The sequence below is a fragment of the Sorex araneus genome, chromosome 8 (assembly GCF_027595985.1).
Source record: "Sorex araneus isolate mSorAra2 chromosome 8, mSorAra2.pri, whole genome shotgun sequence".
In the NCBI taxonomy this organism is placed as follows: domain Eukaryota; kingdom Metazoa; phylum Chordata; class Mammalia; order Eulipotyphla; family Soricidae; genus Sorex; species Sorex araneus.
Genome location: NC_073309.1, coordinates 64,747,341 through 64,767,721, shown reverse-complemented (window position 1 = coordinate 64,767,721; position 20,381 = coordinate 64,747,341). Strand labels below are relative to the sequence as shown.

Sequence of the window (20,381 nt, the reverse complement as noted above, 5' to 3'; positions counted from 1 at the left end):
CCAGATGCAGCGCAAAAGATTGGACCAGGCCTGGCCACGTGCGAGACAAGCACCATAGCCCCTGGACTATCTCCTGGGCCACTGACAGGAAATTCATAACACTTTTCACAGAAGAAAACTTCATGATGTATAATGAATAACCTTACCAGTATATTATCAACACCAGTAGTTTACCTTTGAAAAAGTATTATGTGTTATATAAAGAACTCTCCCAATTTAAATAGATCTCGGCCACTTGTACATAATTTTTATGTTTACATAACAAAAGTTGAGGATAACTTACCATTCTTTAACAGTTACTTCTCTTATCCCTTCCCCGATGTCCGAGAGTTTGAACTGGACAATCTGTCCCTGCAGCGCTTCAAAGCAAATAAGAAAAACATGTTGAAAATATAATGCATGACCCATACTTTTACATATAAAATTAGAAAGTATTCACAGAGGCATAAATAATTCTTTTATTAATAAAAAGCATTTAATAATTTTGAAAAAAATAACTAACATATTTAATGACACAGACCTATTGTCATTGCCATAGAACTTATGTTTTTCAACAAAAATAGTGTTCTCGGGACCCAAGAGATAGCTCAATGGGTAGAGTGTATACTCTTATGCAGGAGGTCCAGATTCTATCCCAGTACCACATGGCACCCACGCACCCCTGAGAGCAAGCCCTGAGCACAGAGGCAGGATATCTCCCAAATACCACACACAATAAACAAAAAGACTGCAAAATAAAGTTCTTTTAAAGGGGCTGGAGTAAGAGTACAGCGGGTAGGGCATTTGCCTTGAATGTGGCCAACCCGGGTTTAATTCCCAGCATCCCATATGGTAGCCCTGAGCACCGCCAGGAGTAATTCCTGAGTGCAAAGCCAGGAGTAATCCCCGTGCATGCTGGCTGTGATCCAGAAAGAAAAAAAAAAAGTTCTTTTAAAAAAATTACATAGTTTTGAAAAATAGCAGTCTAAAACTAGATGAACGGTCAGCGATGCACAGGATAGTACAGCAGGTAGAGCGTTTGCCTTGCTGACCTGAGTTCAATTCTCGACATCCCATATAGCCCCCCAAGTACCGCCAGGAGTAATTCCTGAGTGTGGAGCCAGGAGTAACTCCTGAGCATCGCTGGGTGTGACCCAAAAAGTGAACGAAAAAACAAAAAAGATCGTTCATCTAGTTTTAGACTGCTATTATTCAAAACTGTGTATAAAATACACAAGTAGATGAATACAGTAACATTTTCTTCGTCAAAGAAGGAAGTAGTGATCTCAGGGACTAAACTCAGAGCCCTTTACACACCAAAAACAAGTTCTATCACTGAGCCCCAGCCCTATATTTTTTAATATGACTTAGTACTTGTAAAATACAAAATAATGTCCCTTCTCCCTTTTCTGGGTTACAAATTACAGTTAAGGGGTCACTCCCAGTTGTGATCAGGGGACCACGTGGTACCAGACTTGATCAAGGGGCAGCTGCATGCAAAGCCTTTTAAATTATCTCTCTAGCCTCCAGATCATTTTGTTTGTTTTTTGACCACACCTGGAGGTGCTCAGGGTTTATTCCTGACTCTGCACTCAAGGTTCACTCCTACCTGTGCTTGGGGCGCCTTATGGGATGCCAGGGTAAAACCCAGGTCAGCTGTGTGCAGAGGCAAGTTCCCTACCTACTGTACTATTACTCCAGCACACCCCAATTTTTTGAGGGACACACACCCAGCAATGCTCAGAGATTACCCCGGCTCTGCACTCAGGAATTACTCCTGGAAGGGCTTAGGGAACGGCATGAGGTGCTGGGGATTAAACCCGGGTCAGTCGCATGCAAGGCAAACGCTTTACCTGCTGTACTATCACTCTGGCCCCAACATTTTTACATGGAGGTACTGTTTCTTCTCAATTCCCCACCCAGTTGCTTATAGTATTAACTGAAACCTTTTTTAAAAAATATGGGGTAAGAGAGAGAGCACAGTGGGTTAAGGTGTTTGTCTCCAACACGCTGACCTGGCACCAATACAGACCCCCAAGCCCCGAGGAGGGATCCCTGAGCACAGAGCCAGGAGTAAGTCCTGAACATCTGCTACTTGACATCAAGAATCAGAGGTCCTAAAAATGCCCAAATCCTTAACTCAACAATTCTAGTTTAAGACTGGTTTCCCTGAGAAAACAGAAAGCCTTATCTAAAGATAAGAGTTTCGCAGAGGAAGCAGGAAGGGACCCAGAGGATGGTCATCATAGGGCTGGAGAGAAGAACACAGGGTTTGGGCTGCTTGCTTTGCATGCGGCCAACTTGGTTTGATCCCCAGTCCATATAATGCCCCACCCCAGCCCCCTAACCCCCAAGAAAGTCCCACTGAATAGAGTCAGGATTAGTCCCTGAGTATGGCCAGGTGAAGAACAAACCCCTGCCATGCCTCTGCCCCACTACCAACAAAAGTATACTTATGAAGGAGGTCGAATGAAGAACTGGGAACTAAGAAAGCAAAGAAATAGCAAGTAAACACACTACGGCACCTTTACGTAAAGCTACATTACACAAGGATCAGCACGTGCAGAACATGACTATCTCCGTGGAAAGACGGTGTGGAGAATCATCAACAGTTTTCTATGGAAAAAGATACAACATGGGGCAAGAAATCAACCTAGTTTTTAAAAAACGTAAAGGTGTCATGATGAGGTGAGGTGGTTGCAGTGGCCAGATGTGAAATACAATCTCTGGTTTTGCACTGCGGCCTCCATATGAGGCAGCGTCTATTTCACCACCACTTAAACTCATTGAACCATGACTTGTGAACAATAGGACAGCGCACTAGGAAAGTTGTGAAACTCTCACGCCTGAAAAGCTCTTGCAGCTCCTACCTACTTCCTCCTGGAGCGCTGCCTCGAGAGTCCCATGGAAAGAAGCTGATCTGTCTGGTGGAGGGCGGGACAGACCATCTGCCAGCGAAGAAAGACGCTCCAGATAAAAAGAGGGCAGCAGCTGCCAGCACAGTGAGGGGGGACATTTCAGATTTTTCAGTCCAGATGATCTTAGCAGCATAAAGGCATGTAGTGAAGTAAGTTAGAACCAGCAGACGAACTACCCAGTCAACTCCCAGAATTTTGAGAAATAATAAATCACTGTAGTGGGCTGGAGTGATAGCACAGCGGGTAGGGTGTTTGCCTTGCACACGGCCGACTTGGGTTCGATTCCTCCGCTCCTCTTGGAGAGCCCAGCAAGCTACCGAGAGTATCCCGCCCGCACAGCAGAGCCTGGCAAACTCCCCATGGCGTATTGGATATGCCCAAAACAGTAACAACAAGTCTCACAATGGAGACGTTACTTGGTGCCCACTCGAGCAAATCAATGAGCAATGGGAGGACAGTGATACAGTGACAGTGAATAAATCACTGTAGTTTAAATCCACTAGGTAGTGTACGTGTGCATGTGTGTGTTGGTGTTTTTTAGCAACAGTTAACTGAGCAGAAGTCTTATTGGCTGGGGAAGGGTAGAAAAAAACAAGACTACCACAGAAGAGAAAATGAAGTATGGACTTACTATCTTTGTAATAGTACAGCGGGTAAGGCTCTTGCCCTGCACACAGCGGACCTATGTTCAAAGCCCGGTACCCATACGGTCTCCCTGCCAGAACTCCAGTGCAGAGCCAGGAGTAATCCCTAAGCACTGCTGTATGTGGCCTAAACCACCCCCCAAAAAATGTAAATAAATAATAAATCTTGCTAATCACTTTATTTTGCACGGGGGTGGAATTGGGCCACACCTAGCTGTGTTCAGCACTTGGTAGTGGGGGTGGGGGGAGGGGAATCTGGCTGGCCACATACGAGGCAAGTGCCCTGGCCCCTGTATTTTCTCTGGCCCTAGATAATCACTCCAGTGTGAGGAATCAGGATGCCTCTGGGTCTCTGAGCTCTACTGAGTTTGGGAATATATGAAAAGGGTATATTCTAAGCACCAGGAGCAATGTGTCAACGCATCGTACATGGACATAAATGTCTGTGCTTAAAGAATTATTTTCACTATACCATGAGTAATGTTACACACCTAGTAACTAGTAGATCAAAGAACCCCAAGTTCATCATTATGGACTAATACAGGAAAGCTAGGTTTTTCTACTTAAATATTCTTTGAGAAAAAAGAAAATCAACTTTTGAAAACAGAAATTCTTTTTAAAATAGCAAAAATGGGGCCAGAGGGATAATGGGGGGTAAGATGCTTGCTTTGCATGCACAAACTGTGTTTTGTTTGTTTGTTTGTTTTTGTTTGGGGGTCATAACCGAGTGTGCTCAGCGGTTAGTCCTGGCTGTGCCTTCGGGAATCACTCCTGATGGTTCTCAGGGACCAAACAGGGTGCCAAGAATCGAACACAGGTCAGCTATATGCAAGGTCCTTCAATTCTGGTTTGATCCCCGGCACCACATGTCCTTCAAGCTGCCGGTAGTGACCCCTAAGAACAATGCCAGGAGGAAGTCCTGAGCAATGTGGAGTATAGCACCAAAACAAAACAAAAAGGCAAAGGTAAGGTTTATACTTGTTCGGATATCATGGAAGATGATGTACAGATGATGAATATAAGGTACAGAAGGGAGGCCTGATAGGACACTGGGTAGGGCGCTTGCCTTTGATGTAACCAACCCAAATCCAACCCCCCGCACCACATACAGTCCCCAGAACCCTGTTGGGATTGATCCCTGAGTGCAGAGCCAGGGGTAAGCCTGAGCACAACAAATGATAACGTTCAAAAAAGTCTGCAAGAGGTGGCTGATCTAAGGGTTTGAATCTGCCTGGAACTACCTACCCTACTTCTAATCCAACCTAAGAATCTGTCAAAAGTTTAAAGACGTTTAAAACAAAATCTAGGGTTCTTTGTCACAATACTATATAGTACATTAGAAAACATGTTTTGCAGAGACTGGCACACATCAAAAAGAACAAGAACAACCATGCTGGTGTGGATGTAGGGAGAAAGGAACTCTCTTTCATTTTTGGTGGGAATGCCGACTGATTCGGCCTTTTTGGAAAACAATATGGGCATTCCTTAAAGAACTAGAAATTGAGCTTGCATATGATCCCACAAAGCCACTTCTGGGAATATATCCTGAAGGTGCAAAAAGGCAGAGTAGAAACGATATCTGCACCTGTATATTCATTGCAGCACTGTTCATAATAGCCAGAATCTGGAAACAACCTGAGTGCCCGAGAACAGATGACTGGTTAAAGAAACTTTGGTACATCTACGCAATGGAATACTATGCAGCTATTAGGAGAGATGAAGTCATGAAATTTTCTTATAAATGGATAAACATGGAGAGTATCATGCTAAGTGAAATGAGTCAGAAAGAGAGGGACAGACATAGAGGGACTGCACTCATTTGTAGAGTGTAAGGTAACATCACATGAGGCTGACACCCAAGGACAGTAGATACAAGGGCCAGGAATATTGCCCCATAGTTGAAGCCTGCCTCATGAGCGGGGGGAGAAGGCAGATGGAATAGAGAAGGGATCACTAAGTCAATGATGGTTGGAGGGATGGTTTGAGATGGGAGATGTGTGCTGAAAGTAGATAAAGGACCAAACGTGATAACCTCTCAGTATCTGTATTGCAAACCATAATGCCCAAAAGTAGAGAGTGAGTCTGGGGGAAACTGTCTGCCATAGAGGCAGGGGGATTGGGATGGGGGGTGGATACTAGGGATATTGGTGGTGGGGAATGTGCACTGGTAGAGGGATGGGTGTTTGATCAATGTATGACAGGAACTCAAACATGAAAGCTTTGTAACTGTATCTCACAGTGATTCAATTAAAAAAAAAAACATTTTGGTGTCCTTGATCAATCTGATAAAGTTCCAAGTTCTTTACAGAGTAGAAAATACTGGGGGAAAGGTAGTCAGGGACCTTTCTACTGAGAGTACCTCAGGCTAATTCTGTCACCTCGCCCCAAGGTGACATCTAGAGTGCCTCATCTGTCAAACTGTAATGACAGCAGGTTCAGGACACAGCCTATTACGCCGACCAGGGAACAGTGCCAGTGCTGGACTCTGCACTTGGGTGAGTTGGTAAATGAACACAAGGCCAAGCGGAACACAGACGTAAGTACTATGGGGTGAAAAGTAGGGTGCAAAGAGAACAAGATGGTAAAGAAATAGGTTGGGCAGGCTGAAAATAAAAAGGCAATTTTTTTTTTTTTTACTTTTGATAAATCTCAATTTCTTGAACAAAAAGTTCAAAATATGATACAAAACAAGATTTCTTTATGAAAATCATTTTAAACTGGTAATTTTGAGATTTTACTTACCAGCAGTTGTTTGTAGCAACCGGCGTGGATGACTATACTTGAGTGAAGGATAACCAAAGAAGCACACATACTTCGGCTTCAAAATATGAATATTACTACGTGTTTGGAAGTAGTGAATACAAATCTAGAGATGAGAAAGTAAGAAAGTTTTTATAAATTACCTTAATATGTATCTCAGTAAGTAAATGCAGAATTGATTCTCAACACAGAACAATCATTTCAATATAAACAACTGAATTATTTAAGCGCCAAATCAGATATTTGGTATCAATAACACATATAGGGATTATTTCTTCAATATTATTTGTTAGTATTATTTGGTGTGTTTTTTTTTTGGTTTTTTTTTTTGCTTTTTGGGTCACACCCAGCGATGCACAGGGATCACTCCTGGCTTTGCACTCAGGAATTACTCCTGGTGGTGCTCGGAGGACCATATGGGATGCTGGGAATCGAACCCGGGTTGGCCGTGTGCAAGGCAAACGCCCTACTTGCTGTGCTATCTCTCCATCCCTGTTATTATTGTTTGTTTGGGGGGTTCTGAGCCACACTTGGGGCTTACTCCTGACTCTGTGCTCTGGGATCACTCACTTCTGGAAGGGCTCAGGGCATCATACTGGGTGCCAGAGATCAAACTCAGGTCGGCCGTGTGTAAGGCAAGCACTCTACCCACTGTACTGTCGCTCCAGCACCTTCAGGATTTGTTTCTGAGAAAGCTGAAGGATCCGAAACAGAGCACACAGAAAACATTCCGTGGTATAATCTCTAGCGTCAGACTTATTCATGAGCTTATTATTTCCTTAGGAAAGTGATTTTAATTCATTTTTATTTATTTGCTTTGGGGATATACCCAGTGTGCTTAGGGAGCCCTATGGGGTGCCGGGTAGAACCAGGTCTGCTATGTGCAAGGCAAGTTCTCCCTTCCCAGCCCCCTCCTTATGAAAGTGATCTCGGCGATGTCTTCATACACGCAAGCACGGCAGCTAGTAGGTACACCTGAGCCATGAAAGGGTTCCTGAGACAAACTCATAACAGGTCCCGGGGCCAAGGAAACAGGTCACGTGCTGGAGCAGCTGCTTCACCCACAGAAGCCCGGCCCCCACCCCACTCCAGCACAGAACCAGAAGTGAGCACTAAAATGTGAGCCCAAGTGGGGGGGGAGGGGGGAGGTATACCGTGATTCTTGGTGGTGGAATATGTGCACTGGTGAAGGGATGGGTGTTCGAGCATTGTATAACTGAGACTTAAACCTGAAAACTTTGTAACTTTCCACATGGCGATTCAATAAAAGAATAAATTAAAAAAAAATAGTGAGCCCAAAACAAAAGGCAAAACATGGCTGCAGAACTCACCACAGGGGACAGGAGAGGGCTCCGCAGGCGGGGTGCCGCTCTCCCCATGGAGGCCAGGGTGCAAGCCACGGTCCCTGAGCATGGGAGTGACGACTCGAAGTCAAACCGGGGCTTGGGTGGCTCTCCAGTGAGCCCAGGTTGGCCTGGCGGGCATGAGGCCGAGGCTCCATCCGGGCAGCAGCCTCAGCTGAGTGCCATCACTACGGCGCTACTGTCTGCTGTGTCCTGCCCTCAGAGAGTGCGACTGTGAGCACTTGAACCAAGAGTGTGCGGGAAGCTGACTGACAGGACTAATACATTAAAACTCATATGCTGTTCACGTTCATTTCTAAGTTTTCCTCATCTGTTTTGTGTGTTTTTGTTTGGGGCCACACCCTGTGTGTGGGGGGCCTCTGTCAGAGGACTGCTGCCAACCCTCTAGGGAACCTCACGGTGCTGGGGATCGAACCCCAGTTTGGGGAGCTACACCCGTGCTCAGTCCGTCGGGCCAGGAAGGAGATGTCCTGGACCCCGTTACTTATTCCCGCAGGCAGAGAGCTAAAGGCTCCTTTCCCACAACACAACTGATCGGAAACATCATCCTCAGTGTATGGTAAGAGATGATCCGAAAGCCACAGATCTTTACAATATCTGTATTTAATTTTCATTGATGTTGACATTTAGAGAACATGAAGTTCACTCTAATGACTGAAATTGATAGCTTCCCACTTAACAAAGAGTGAAACAATTCTCTCCTGCAAACAAGCCGGTTTCCTTTGCCCTTCCTTTCTCCTTCAACTCCTTCAACCCTGGCTCTGGGTCAACAAGATACTGCAAAGGGTAAACCAGTTTCTGCTTTCTCAGGAAGAAACATCAGGAACGTTTAACGAGACTGTAAATTCTATGGCTTCGTTTTGACTTAAAGAGTTCCTATTTTTAAAAACTCTGAAGGGAAATTCAACTACTAGAAGATTCTACCTTCAACTTTTACTGAGGAGCTATTAATATAAGAAAGACAAACTACCAAGCTTAACATTTATCAAAAAAGACTTTACTATGTTCCCAGTGTATTTTGAAGGACTTACAAGCATTGTATCTCACCACTACTTCATATCTCACCACTGCTTTAACACAAGAAAAAGCTAGTGAAATAACTTGTACAAGGTCACACAGCAAATGAACGGAAAAAATTCAGCTCTGAAGCTGAATAAACATGGCTCGAAAGCCCAGACTCTTGGTATCAAATTCCATTGCTATCAGGAGGAAAAATAATCCCTGCTTTCAGAGACTTCACAACTAGTTGGACTAATAAGCACACATTACGCATACACATTCACTCTCAAGTCTGCACTCTAAAATTTTGTTTTTGCCACCGCCAACAATGCTGAGGGCTACTCCTGACTCTGCTCTCATTACTCTTAGTGGTGCTCGGGGACCACATGGGATGCTGAGAATCGGCCGTGTGCAAGGCAAGTGCCTCAGCCACTATACCATCTTTCCAGCCCCACACTCTAAACTTTTTAATAAGTATAGTTAATAAGCCGTTAAAACGTGCATCTTTTCAAAGGTTTCCTGGAGGAAGGTTCAACTAGGTCTTGCATAACCGACATAAGTAATTAACGTGTGCTAATGTGCTTTCAAGGCAGAGATAGCACAAAGGAGTTTGCAGCCAGCTTGGCCAGCGTGTCTGCCAAAGCTTGGGCAGCCCGATCTGACTTGATGAAATTTACAAAAGGGAACAACTTGAAATTCAAGGACCAAATTATCGATGACAATAAATTGAACTCATACATCTATGAATTATTATTATTATTATTATTATTATTATTATTATTAGCTTTTGTGGTCACACCTGGCAACGCACAGGGGTTACTCCTGGCTTTGCACTAAGGAATCACTCTTGGCAGTGTTCAGGGGACCATATGGGATGCTGGAAATCGAACCCGGGTTGGCCGAGTGCAAGGCAAACGCCCTACCTGCTGTGAATATTTTTTTTAAAAAAACAGGGATTAGGAATTCAATCTAGTCCTAGTTGATTGGTTAGATCTAACAGGTAAATCAAGGAGAAGTCTGTAAGAGAAGCTAGTTCCTTAACTAAGCTAGTCCCTTGAGATAGTATTAGAAGCATAAGAAAGCAACAGACAGGGCCCGAGAGAGTCCAGCCAACTCTCTCCAAGGTGCTTGCCTTGTGCGCGGCCAACAGCAAGTTGGGCTCAATCCCCAGCACCCCAAGTGGTGGGTTACCTTGCCAGGAGTGATCCGTGAGCACAGAGCCAAAAGGAAGCCCTAAATGGAAGGATTAAAACAGATATAGAAGGATTAAAAGTAACAGAAGACAATTTTCAGCTAGGAAACTACCTTTCACCCCCTACACGTGAAGTGCGCGCGCGCGCACACACACACACACACACACACACACACACACACACACACACACACAGTGGTACTCGGGGGTTGTCCCCAGTGGTGCTTGGGAGACTATGTGGTGTTGGGGTCAACCAAGATCAGCTGCATGCAGGGCATGTGATAGCCTCCATACTATCTCTTCAGACCTCCAAACAGAACTTTTAATGAGCAATTCAACAAACATTTAATGAGAAATGTAATCTGTGCCAGAAACTAGGGATGAGAAAAAACATGCAGTTCTTTCTGCATTAGAATGAATCCACGTGATGAAAGATAAAGACATGCAAACAAGTAATGACGTGGAAATAAGAAGTGCTACAGAAAAATGTACTGGGGGAGGGGGGCTGGAGTGATAGCACAGCGGGTAGGGCGTTTGCCTTGCACGCAACCAACCTGGGTTCGAGTTCCAGCATCCCATATGGTTCCCCTACACCGCCAGGAGTAATTTCTGAGCTCAGAGCCAGGAGTAACCCCTGTGCATTGCCGGGTGTGACCCAAAGAGGAAAAAAAAATGTACTCAGAGGATGTGAGCTTGCAGATGTGAAGGAGTAGGCGTGATTCAGGGATGAGTAGGTGTGTCCCAGATCAGGCCATAGGAGTGTAACGCAAGAGGCTTTAAAACAGAAGAAATACATGTGCAAAGGTCTGAAATCAAAAGAGAGTATAGTGTGTGTTCAATTAACTGAATGTATTCAAGAACTCTAATAGAGTTCAATAATCGTGAAGGAAGCATCAGAGTCAAAAGTAGGATTCACAGCATTTCTGTTGCTGTCTGTAGGTGCTCAGGACTTACTCCTGCTCCGTGCTTGGAGATCATCCTGGTGGGGCTCAGATACCACATTCAGTGCTGAGGATCTGAACTAGGGTTGGCCATGCGCAGGGCAAGCACCTTAACCCCTAGACTTAATCTCTTTAGTCCCAACTATTAAAAAAAAAAAAAGACTATATATTTATTTAAAAAAGAAATTGCGGGTAGGGGTCCATACATGCAGTGCTCAGGGATGACTCTGGGCTCTGTGCTCAAGAGTGACTCCTGGTAATGATCACAGGGCTGTGTGGGATGCCAGGGATTTGAGTCACAGTCCAGTTCGTCACACTACGTGCAGGGCAAGCAAGCGCCTCACTATCTTCTCTACTATCTCTCTGGCCCGGTTGAAAAACTTTTGTCACTGAAGGAGGCTTGAGAAGTTAGAAAGTCCCAGATAAGTGGAGTTTGGATATTTTCCTGAGTGCTATTTTAGGTAAGCAAATGAGTCTCAGAACTGTGCCTTACTTTATCCACCGCCCTGGTTACACTGCAGAGCACGGGCTTGGAGAGGCATAAGACTCAAGGCAGAGAGTCATTGAGGATAAGCCAGCAGGTCTGCAGCTGGGGCTCAATGCCTAGATCTGGAGTCATTTGGAGGCTCAAATCAGGAGAAACGGTTTGAGGATGATGTTTTTGAGCCTAGAGTCTGATACAGCTGAGAGAAAGCGACAGTCTAGCTCTTCTAAGTTTCGGACTTGCTGTGGCCATCAAACTTGATTCCAGCCACTGGTTTTAGCAACTGGTTTGGCTGATACCTTCCTTACTCTGTCCTGCCTTGAACACGAAGACACTGAAGCAGCCCTCCTCTGACCATAAGGGACAAGCCAAGTGACATAAATTACAACCCCGAGAATGATGAGTCACTGAATCAGTCAATGCCAGCTCTCATCTAACTTCGGGATACTCTGGATACACAGTAACTTAAATTTCCTATGGCTTGGTTGGGCTACTACTACTTCTAGTTGGAAAACATCTAATATACACCTAACATAACCTGGAGATTTCCAGACAGTAAGAGAAGGACGGGTCTAGAGTACATCTGGCTGGGATTCAGGGAAACTTTGGGAATCATCATACAAGCGGTAACTAAATTTTTTTTTTAAAGTAAATCAATTTTCAAGAGAATTTATTCATCCAAAATTATGCACAAAATATTATGTTCCATTGCATTCAATATAACAATAGTAAATGAGACATACAAAATCTGCTCCATATAGAAATTTCTGTAAATATAAAATGCATATTATGCATATTTTGCCATGTAAATTTTTTAAAAAGTAAAGATCAGAGAGATGGTACAGAATTAAGGCACTTGGGCCAGGGCAATAAACTAATTTGTTTTTTTTGTGTGTGTTTTTATTGGGTGTTTTTTGTTTTTGTTTTTTGCTTTTTGGCAACGCACAGGGGTTACTCCTGGCTCTGCACTCAGGAATTACCCCTGGCGGTGCTCAGGGGACCATATGAGATGCTGGGCATCGAACCCGGGTCAGCCACGTGCAAGGCAAATGCCCTATCTGCTGTGCTATCGCAGCCCCCTAAGTTTTTAAGTGTTTGCCTTGTACACTGCCAAACTGGGTTTGATCCCCAGCACCCCATGGGGTTGGTTCTTGGAGCATAGCCAGGAGTGAACTCTGAACACAGAGCAAGGAGTAGCCCTGAGCAACACCAGTGTGACCCAAAACAACAATCAAAAAAAAGAAAAGAAGGCACTTGCCTTGCATCCAACTGACAGTGGTTCGAATCCCAGGCCCCTGAGCACAGAGCCTGGACTATCCCCTGATTGCCAGAGTGCGAGTCCCCTGCCCCACCAAGAACAGTGGGTGAGGTAAGCCAGGAAATGCAAGAAGCACGGAGGGCCAAGTCAGCAACTTAGAAACACCCACACTTATTTTTTTAAATTTTTTTTAAATTTTGGGGTCACACCCAGCAATGCACAGGGGTTACTCCTGGCTCATGCACTCAGATTACTCCTGGCAGTGATCGGGAGACCATATGGGATGCTGGGAATCAAACCCGGGTGGCCACGTGCAAGGCAAATGCTCTACCCATTGTGCTATGGCTCCAGCCCCAGAAACACCCACATTTAAAAGCTGGACAAGTGCTGGAGAGAGCACGGGGATAATGGCCAAGATCAGTTTCATCCACTGGCACTTGGAGCGCACTGCTGGAGTGGCTCGGGTCACCCACTGTCCCTCAGGACCAAGAAGCACCACACTGAACTGCCATCTGGTTGGCAGAGAAGGGCTGGGAGGGGGCCTAGGGCCTCCTAAGCACCAAAAGAAAACCAGTGGAGAAGAGGCTGGGCGGAAGTGACCAAAGATGAATGAAGAAGTTAGTATTAGTGTCAAGAGTATCGGAAGTTTAGAAGTTAGTGTTACTGTTAAGAGTATCAGAGGTCAAGGATGAGGGGCAAGGCAGAGCCATCGGACAGCAGATATGGTGCTTGCCTTGCACATTGCTGACCCAGGTCCAATCCCTGGCACCCCCATATGGACCCCCAAACCCCACCAGGAATGATGCTTGAGTGCAGAACTGGGAGTAAGCCCTGAGCACCACTAGTTGTGGCCCAAGAAACAGACAGAAGGGCCGGAGCAATAGCACAGCGGGTAGGGCACTTGCCTAGCGGGAGGCTGACCCGGGTTCAATCCCCGGCATCCCATATGGTCCCCTGAGCACCGCCAGGAGTGATTCCTGAGTACATGAACCAGGAGTAACCCCTGTGCATCGCCGGGTGTGATTCAGAAAGAAAAAAAAAAAAGAAACAAATAGAAAAAAAGAGGTTGAGGATGAAGAGCTTTCAAGAGGATAGTACAGTGGGTAGAGCACTTGCCTTACTCACAGCTCAGCCAGATTCAATTCTTGGCACCATGTATGGTTCCCAGAGCCCAGAACCAGGAGTAAGCACAGCTGGGTGTGGCCCAAACCCCTACCACACACCAAAAAAAGAGGGTCAATACCAGAAAGGTGCAAATGTGGAATTATGGGGTATCATCTAGTAACTCTTCTTTGCCCTCCAAGGCCCATCCTGTTTCCCAGTTTCGGTGCCATTAATCCACCCAGCACTTTCCTTACTGCGCTGTAATTTCTTGGTTAATCCCTGCCTCTCCCCCTGAGTATAGGGTGGTGTCTATCCTTCCCGTATTCCCATCCCCCAGGCCCAGCGAGGCCCTGGAGACACAGCACAGTACCTGGTACTCAGTAGTCTCTTGCGGGGTTCTTAAGGGCTTTTTCTACTCGGTAGAAACCCACATTCTCTTTTCTTTTGGGGGGATGGAGGAGGAGCAGACACCTGGCAGTGCTCAGGACTCACTCCTGGTGGGGCCTGGGGGACCATATGGGCTGTGGAGGGTCGAGCCTGGTGACCCATGCACTTGCCCTGCCCACTGTACTATGGTTCCAGCGCTCCCAAGACCTCTCAGGAACAGATTCTCTCACATTCCTCTAACTTCTGTAAACTCTAAATAAAAATGATTTCATTTCACTGGGGGGGGGGGCGTGTATAAGGCCAGAGATAGGTCACTGTGGCACCAACCTGGGAGGAGGGGACCCAGAAATAAAAACCTGCAGCACGATCGCTGGGTTGAGTTTCCGCCTGAGTGGGGGAATTGCAGGGGAGAAGGTGGGGGGTCGCAACGCTGGTGATGTAAAGGGTGGGAGGAAAGTGATGCTGGACAAGAGAAGGAGTGGCCCCAGGAGCGGGTCCCCCGGGAGACAAGGCCCTGTGCTCTGTCTGAACCTCTCCCCTGGGTGGGCAACTCGCCCCAACTTACGGGAAAGGGACCAGCGTTGGAAAGCTTGGGAAAGGGCCACGGACGGTGAAGGAGGGTCAGTCTCCACCCAGATCACACACCAGGGTGCGGGGACACCTGGGGTGCGGGGACACCGGGGTGGGGGACACCTGGGATGGGGGATACCAGGGTGGGGGACATCGGGGTGCGGGACACCTGGGTTCGGGGACACCTGGGATGCGGGATATCTGGGGTGCGGGACACCGGGGTGGGGAACACCTGGGTGCGGGACACCTGGGGTGCAGGGACACGGGGTGCAAGACACCTGGGGTGCAGGGACACGGGCTGCGGAGACTCCAGGGTGCGGGACACCTAGGTGCGGGGACACCGGGGTTCGGGCGCGAGGACACCGCGGCGGACGCGTCCCCGGAGCGCAGGGGTGGCCTATCCGGCCCGGGCCCCGCACGCTCCGTCCCGCCGGCCCCGCGCAGCCCCGGCCGGCCGCCCCCGCACGGCTGCTCGGCCCCACTCACCAGCCGCCCGGCGCTCCGGCCCCAGGTCCTCAGCACTCGCACCGCGGCCATGGCAGCCCGGAAATGACCGCGGCCCCGCGGCCCGGAGCCGCCTCCGCGCGCCGACCAATCCCGAGCCGGGAAACGCGCCTCCCCCGGGGCGGCCAATGGCGAGCCGGGAAACGCGCCTCCCCCCGGACAGCCAATCAGGGCGCGAGGCGGGGCCTGCGCCTAGCCCCAGGGGGTGGCCGGCCCGGCGAGCTGGAAAACGGGCTTTCCGGAGGGGGCAGAAAGTGGGCAGGAGGGCAAAGGGGTTTCATTCGGGACCGAGTTGGGCAAGGCGCTGCCGCACCCGTGTCTGTCCCGGAGACCGGGGCCTCTTGTTTCCTGCGGTGGGAAGGAGAGGACAGGTAGCACTGGGGAGAGCGCCTAGCCTGGGGGGCCTGACGCCCGAGGGCTGAGTAAATAGACATCCTTCGTTCAGTTCTTACTGTAGCTACCCTGATTACAGAAACCTAGACATTTCTAAACTTTGCTCCAGGGCTACGGGCCACTAGCTGAGTCACAAGTCTCTACTTCCCAGTGACTGGCTTTTCTTCTTCCTATTAAAGTGGTGGTTTTTTTCCCCTTTTCTTCTTGGGTCACACCCGGCGATGCACAGGGGTTACTCCAAGCTCATGCACTCAGGAGTTGCTCCTGGCCGTGTTCGGGGGACCACATGGGATGCAGGGAATCGAACCTGGGTTCTCCGCGTGCATGGCAAACGCTCTACCCCCTGTGCTGTCGCTCCAGCCCCCGCCCCCGTGGGAGAGGAACAGGTTTACCTTATGTCTAAAACAAGCATACTATGGACACCACCTTTTATTCTTATAAGAAAAGATTTCCTGCATTGCTGCCCTGCTTATGCAACAAATGTCAAATTCAGGTCAATTGGAACTGGTAAAGAAAATAGAGCTTCGGTAGTGAATCTAAACTCTAGTAATTGGGAAACATTTCTAGTAATATCCAGGATGACGTCTGCCTTTTACACGATAATGAAAATCTGCACAGGAATTGCTGAGGGGGGCCGGGAATGGGAACAAAGGCGACTTTACAAGCCCTTCACGTGGAGGAGCGGGAGAGATTGTCTAGCAGGCGCGCCCAGGACCCACGGGGAGCCCCCATCCCGCCCCCCTTCCAGCACCTGAACACCAAAACCAAAAGAACCAAGTAAATAAATCTTTACATTGAAGATGAGTGGATAGGAAAGAAATCAGGTGTTTTACAGACACATTAATACTATTCAAATGCATTGCTTTTGTTTTATTCAGGTTTTTTGTTTTGGCTTGATTTTTGGAGGGTAGTGCTCTGTGCATTTGCTACCAGAGGTGTGGAGGAAAGCCTTCTACACGCGAAACCTGCGCTAGGCACAGCCTGTTGAGCTCTCTGTGTGGCCCAGAACTTACATGTCTTTAAACTTGCCTACTAACAAGACATTTTATATGTACTTTATGTTGATAAGCCCATTACACATATTTGTACAGAAAGATGCATTAATTATGTTAGCATTTCTAACAAGCCATAAGCAATACAGAACCACTGGTTAGCCAACTATATTCTAACTAGTGGATCTGTAATGACCTATAAGTCACTGTCACTGTCATCTCGTTGTTCATCGATTTGCTTGAGCGGGCACCAGTAACATTTCCATTGTAAGATTTGTTGTGACTGTTTTTGGCATATCGAATTCACCATGGGTGGCTACTCTTGGTAGTTTGCTGGACTCTCCAAGAGGGATGAAGGAATCGAACCCGGGTTGGCTGTGTGCAAGGCAAATGTCTTACTGCTGTGCTATTGCTCCAGCCCCCAATGACCAGTAAGAAGCTGTATGTAATGAGAATTATGAAACTGTAATGGAAATTAAGAAATTATGATGGGGACTGGGAAGCTGACACTGGCTCCCTAGGTTAAACAGGAGAAGGGAGGGAGAAGCATTCCTTTCATGACCCCGATTAGCCGAGTTAAGGGCCCATCAGCCCAGATTGGTGGGAGCACACTGGACCCAGCAGATTGATGGGAGTGCATGGGAGATGGTACCTGAAGGCCACACCAAAAATGCGCAAGATATACTGACACTTTTTCTTTTGAGTATCTGAAGGCTACACCATGTGGGAATGATGCATTGGTTGTTTTTCTCTTACTTATTGCCTCTGTATCTCCCATTTCCCTGATAAGAATGTATGTAGATTGTAGCCCACCTTTAGAAAATAAAAGAGAGACCCTCTCAGCAAACAGGGCTCCATTACTTTCTCTTCTGACTTGGAGACCTCAGCTCTGAGCTTCTAATAAACTCACTATCCTACCCTGAGCTGTCTATCTCTCTGTTCATTTGAGGCTCACATCAACACAACAGATCCTTAAATTTACCTAAGAGAATACTAAATTATTATTTCCAACACAAATGTATAGTCATTAAGGATGTATTTTTTTTTGTAAATTTGTTTACATTCACCTACAATTTTTTTGCTCATCATTTCTTCTTCTTACATCTCAGACTTTTCTTTCATGGTTAAATATTCCTTTTGATGTATGTCCTTTGGAAAGTGGTTATTGGGGCGGAGAGATAGTACAGCAGGTAGGATGTTTGCCTTGTAAGCGGACAACCCAGGTTCAATTCCTGGTGTTCCATGAGATGCCCCAGTAGTGATTCTTGAGTGCAGCACCAGAAGCAAACCCTGAGCATTGCAAGGTGTGCCACCCTGCCCCACCAAAAGTGTTCATAAAACTTGTGTTTCTTTTGCCTTTTAAGTTTTTGTGTTGCCTGGGAAAGTGCTCAAGGGGTCACTCTCTGTGGTGTTGGGGGCAATCAGGTGGTGTTGGGGATCAAATCTATCAAACTGCATGCTTAGTATATGCTCAGCCTATTGTGTTATCTCTATGGTTAGTGTTAAAAAAAATTTTTTTTTTGCTTTTTTGGGTCACACCCAGCAATACTTAGGGGTTACTCCTGGCTCTGCACTCAGGAATTACTCCTGGCAGTGCTTGGGAGACCATATGGGATGCCGGGGATTCTACCCAGGTCAGCTGCGTGCAAATCAAAATCCCCACTATTGCTCTGGCCCATGTCATAGATTTTCAAACTCAATTTCTGTGGACCTGGAAAACATTTGGTTTTCCCCTTACTTGTAAGTTGTAATGCTGGGTAATCAATTCCTTTTTTCTTTTCAGTTTTTGGGCCACACTCAGTGGTGCTCAAGGCTTAGTGCTGGCTCTGCATTCAGGCATCACTTCTAATGGGGAAAGGGAACTATATGGCTTGCCAGGGATTGAAATCTGGTTGGCCACCTACAAGGAAAGCTCCCTACACACTGTGTGTCCTTCAAGCCCCTGGGTAATTAATTCTATGTTAATGTATATTTTATTTTTTAGGGCCACGCTCAGTGGTGCTCAGAACTTATTCCAACTCTGTGCTCAGGGATCAATGCTGGTAGTCTTGGGAAACCATATGAAGTGCCAGGGATCAGATCCAGGTTAAGCGCATGATGGTGAGTTTTTTTTTCTTTTTTAGGTTAGCATTCTAAAGGTAAGAATTTTTATTTCCTTTGTTCTACTGAGGAATTTGTTGCCAGCCGTACTGTCCTGTCTTTGTAGATCATTGAAGGTCCCCCCTAGATCTAACCCATCTACCACTAATTTTTATTTTACGTGATAGTTTGTTGACACATTTAATTAATCAATTGTTTAGGTCATACCAGAGTGTTCAGGGGGTCCTGTGGTAGAGATACAAAGCAAGGGTTGCCACATGTGAAGCACACACATGAGCATTCTGAGTTCTGAGTTCTCTCCATGGCCAACTACTAACATTTTGTCATCTCGCCATGTCACATCGATTTGGTGGTGGTAGTGGGGGGGGGGGAAAGCACCACACCTGGTGGTTTTCAGGGCTTACTCCTGGCTCTGTGCTCAGGAGTCACTCCTGGCAAAACTCCCGGCTACAGAGATCAGACTCGGGTCAGTTGCGTACAAGTGTCCAACCACTGTACTCTGGCCCACAGCAATTTTTAAGCCTCTGTCCCTCATTAGCCAGATGAAGACAGAAACATTAACCTCACATTTTCATTTACATTAACACAGAAAATGTACCTAAAAAAACCGTGAACTATTTGGTATTATCTACTCCTGCCTAGTTGATCTCTCTAGTACCTGCTTGTTCACTCTCCCCTACTTTAGCCTCCCTCCACATAATGCCTAAACTACCACTCTAAAATGCAAATGTGATTTCCTCCTCAGCCCCAATTTCATGGCAAAGTCTAGGTACAGTAGAGAATAGTGGAATTAGGACACCAGGGTGTCCACATCAGATTATCCAAGTTCATTTCCTACTGTTCTACTGTTCAAGTTGGTTGGCTGTATTGCAAAAGGTAAAACAAGAGGTCAGAATAGCGTGTACTTGGAAGAGACAGCTCCTGGGATTAAGCATTTAGGAAGCCCGGCTGGATCTCTTGAGTGAGTGATACTTCAGCACAGAGCCAGGAGCCCCTAAGCCTCTCAGGGTGATGGCCCAGCCCAAATAGCAGCTACTTAACTGGGGGTGCAGAGACAGCTCAAAGGTTTGACCCATAGGAGCTTCCATACATAGCACCTTGGTCTCACCGCAGCAGGAGCAGCCTCCGAGCACCCAATAGCAAGGCACCTCCCAGCACTGAGCAGCCTCAGAGTACGACAATGTGCCCTAGCCTCACTCTCCCCAAATCGGTTCTTAAAGAGGTCATGAATGCGCTGTACTTTGGGGCCCGGATTGCACAGTGGGTAGGGCCCTCTCCTTGCACAAAGCCGCCACGAGTAATTCCTGAGTGCAGAGCCAGGAGTAATGCCTGAGCAAGTTGGGTGCGACCCGAAGAGCCGAAGAGTGCATGCACCTATGTGCTTAACAACGGTTAGTATGATTACAACTTTCCACACTCTAGTTGCTGTCGTCTGCCTCGCCTGCCGAAAGGATAAGCACGTGCCAATCATTTCCGTGGCTATGGCGCATCACGTTGTAATTGCGTCCTTCTCAGTCTCCGAGACGCACACACAAACTCCGTTCAGAAACAGAAAAGCAAGACCAAAGCACTCTGGGACGGGTCCTCCGTACCCTACTCCGCTTCTCTTTAATAACTTTTCTCCGTGCCTTTGGCTGTGGACGAATGACCACGATGGGGCGGGAGAGGGGGTGTAGTGTCGGCAAGGCAAGCAGCCCCCGCTGTGCCATCTTCCCAAGCCCACTCTCCTTAGGAGTGTGTGGGGCTTGCGTGTCCTTTGGGCCGCAGTCCCAGCCTCTGCCTTAGCACCCCA

The 20,381-nt window shown here is 47.0% G+C and overlaps 1 protein-coding gene across 2 annotated transcripts in view; it reads right to left on the bottom strand.

The window, feature by feature from the left end:
• DBT (dihydrolipoamide branched chain transacylase E2) overlaps positions 1-15,208 on the bottom strand; it is a 51,773-nt gene extending 36,565 nt beyond the window's left edge. Inside the window, exons 1-3 of one of the 2 annotated variants that reach the window (XM_004614653.2) lie at positions 15,087-15,208; positions 6,284-6,407; positions 284-359 (exon numbers count right to left, since the gene is read on the bottom strand). In XM_004614653.2, coding sequence (XP_004614710.2) covers positions 284-359; positions 6,284-6,407; positions 15,087-15,137 — 251 coding nt within the window. In that variant the 5' untranslated portion in view covers positions 15,138-15,208. Of the gene's footprint in view, positions 1-283; positions 360-6,283; positions 6,408-15,086 lie in introns of those variants that run through there. The other variant, XM_055146175.1, reaches the window with a different exon arrangement.
• Between the last annotated feature and the right edge of the window lie 5,173 nt (positions 15,209-20,381).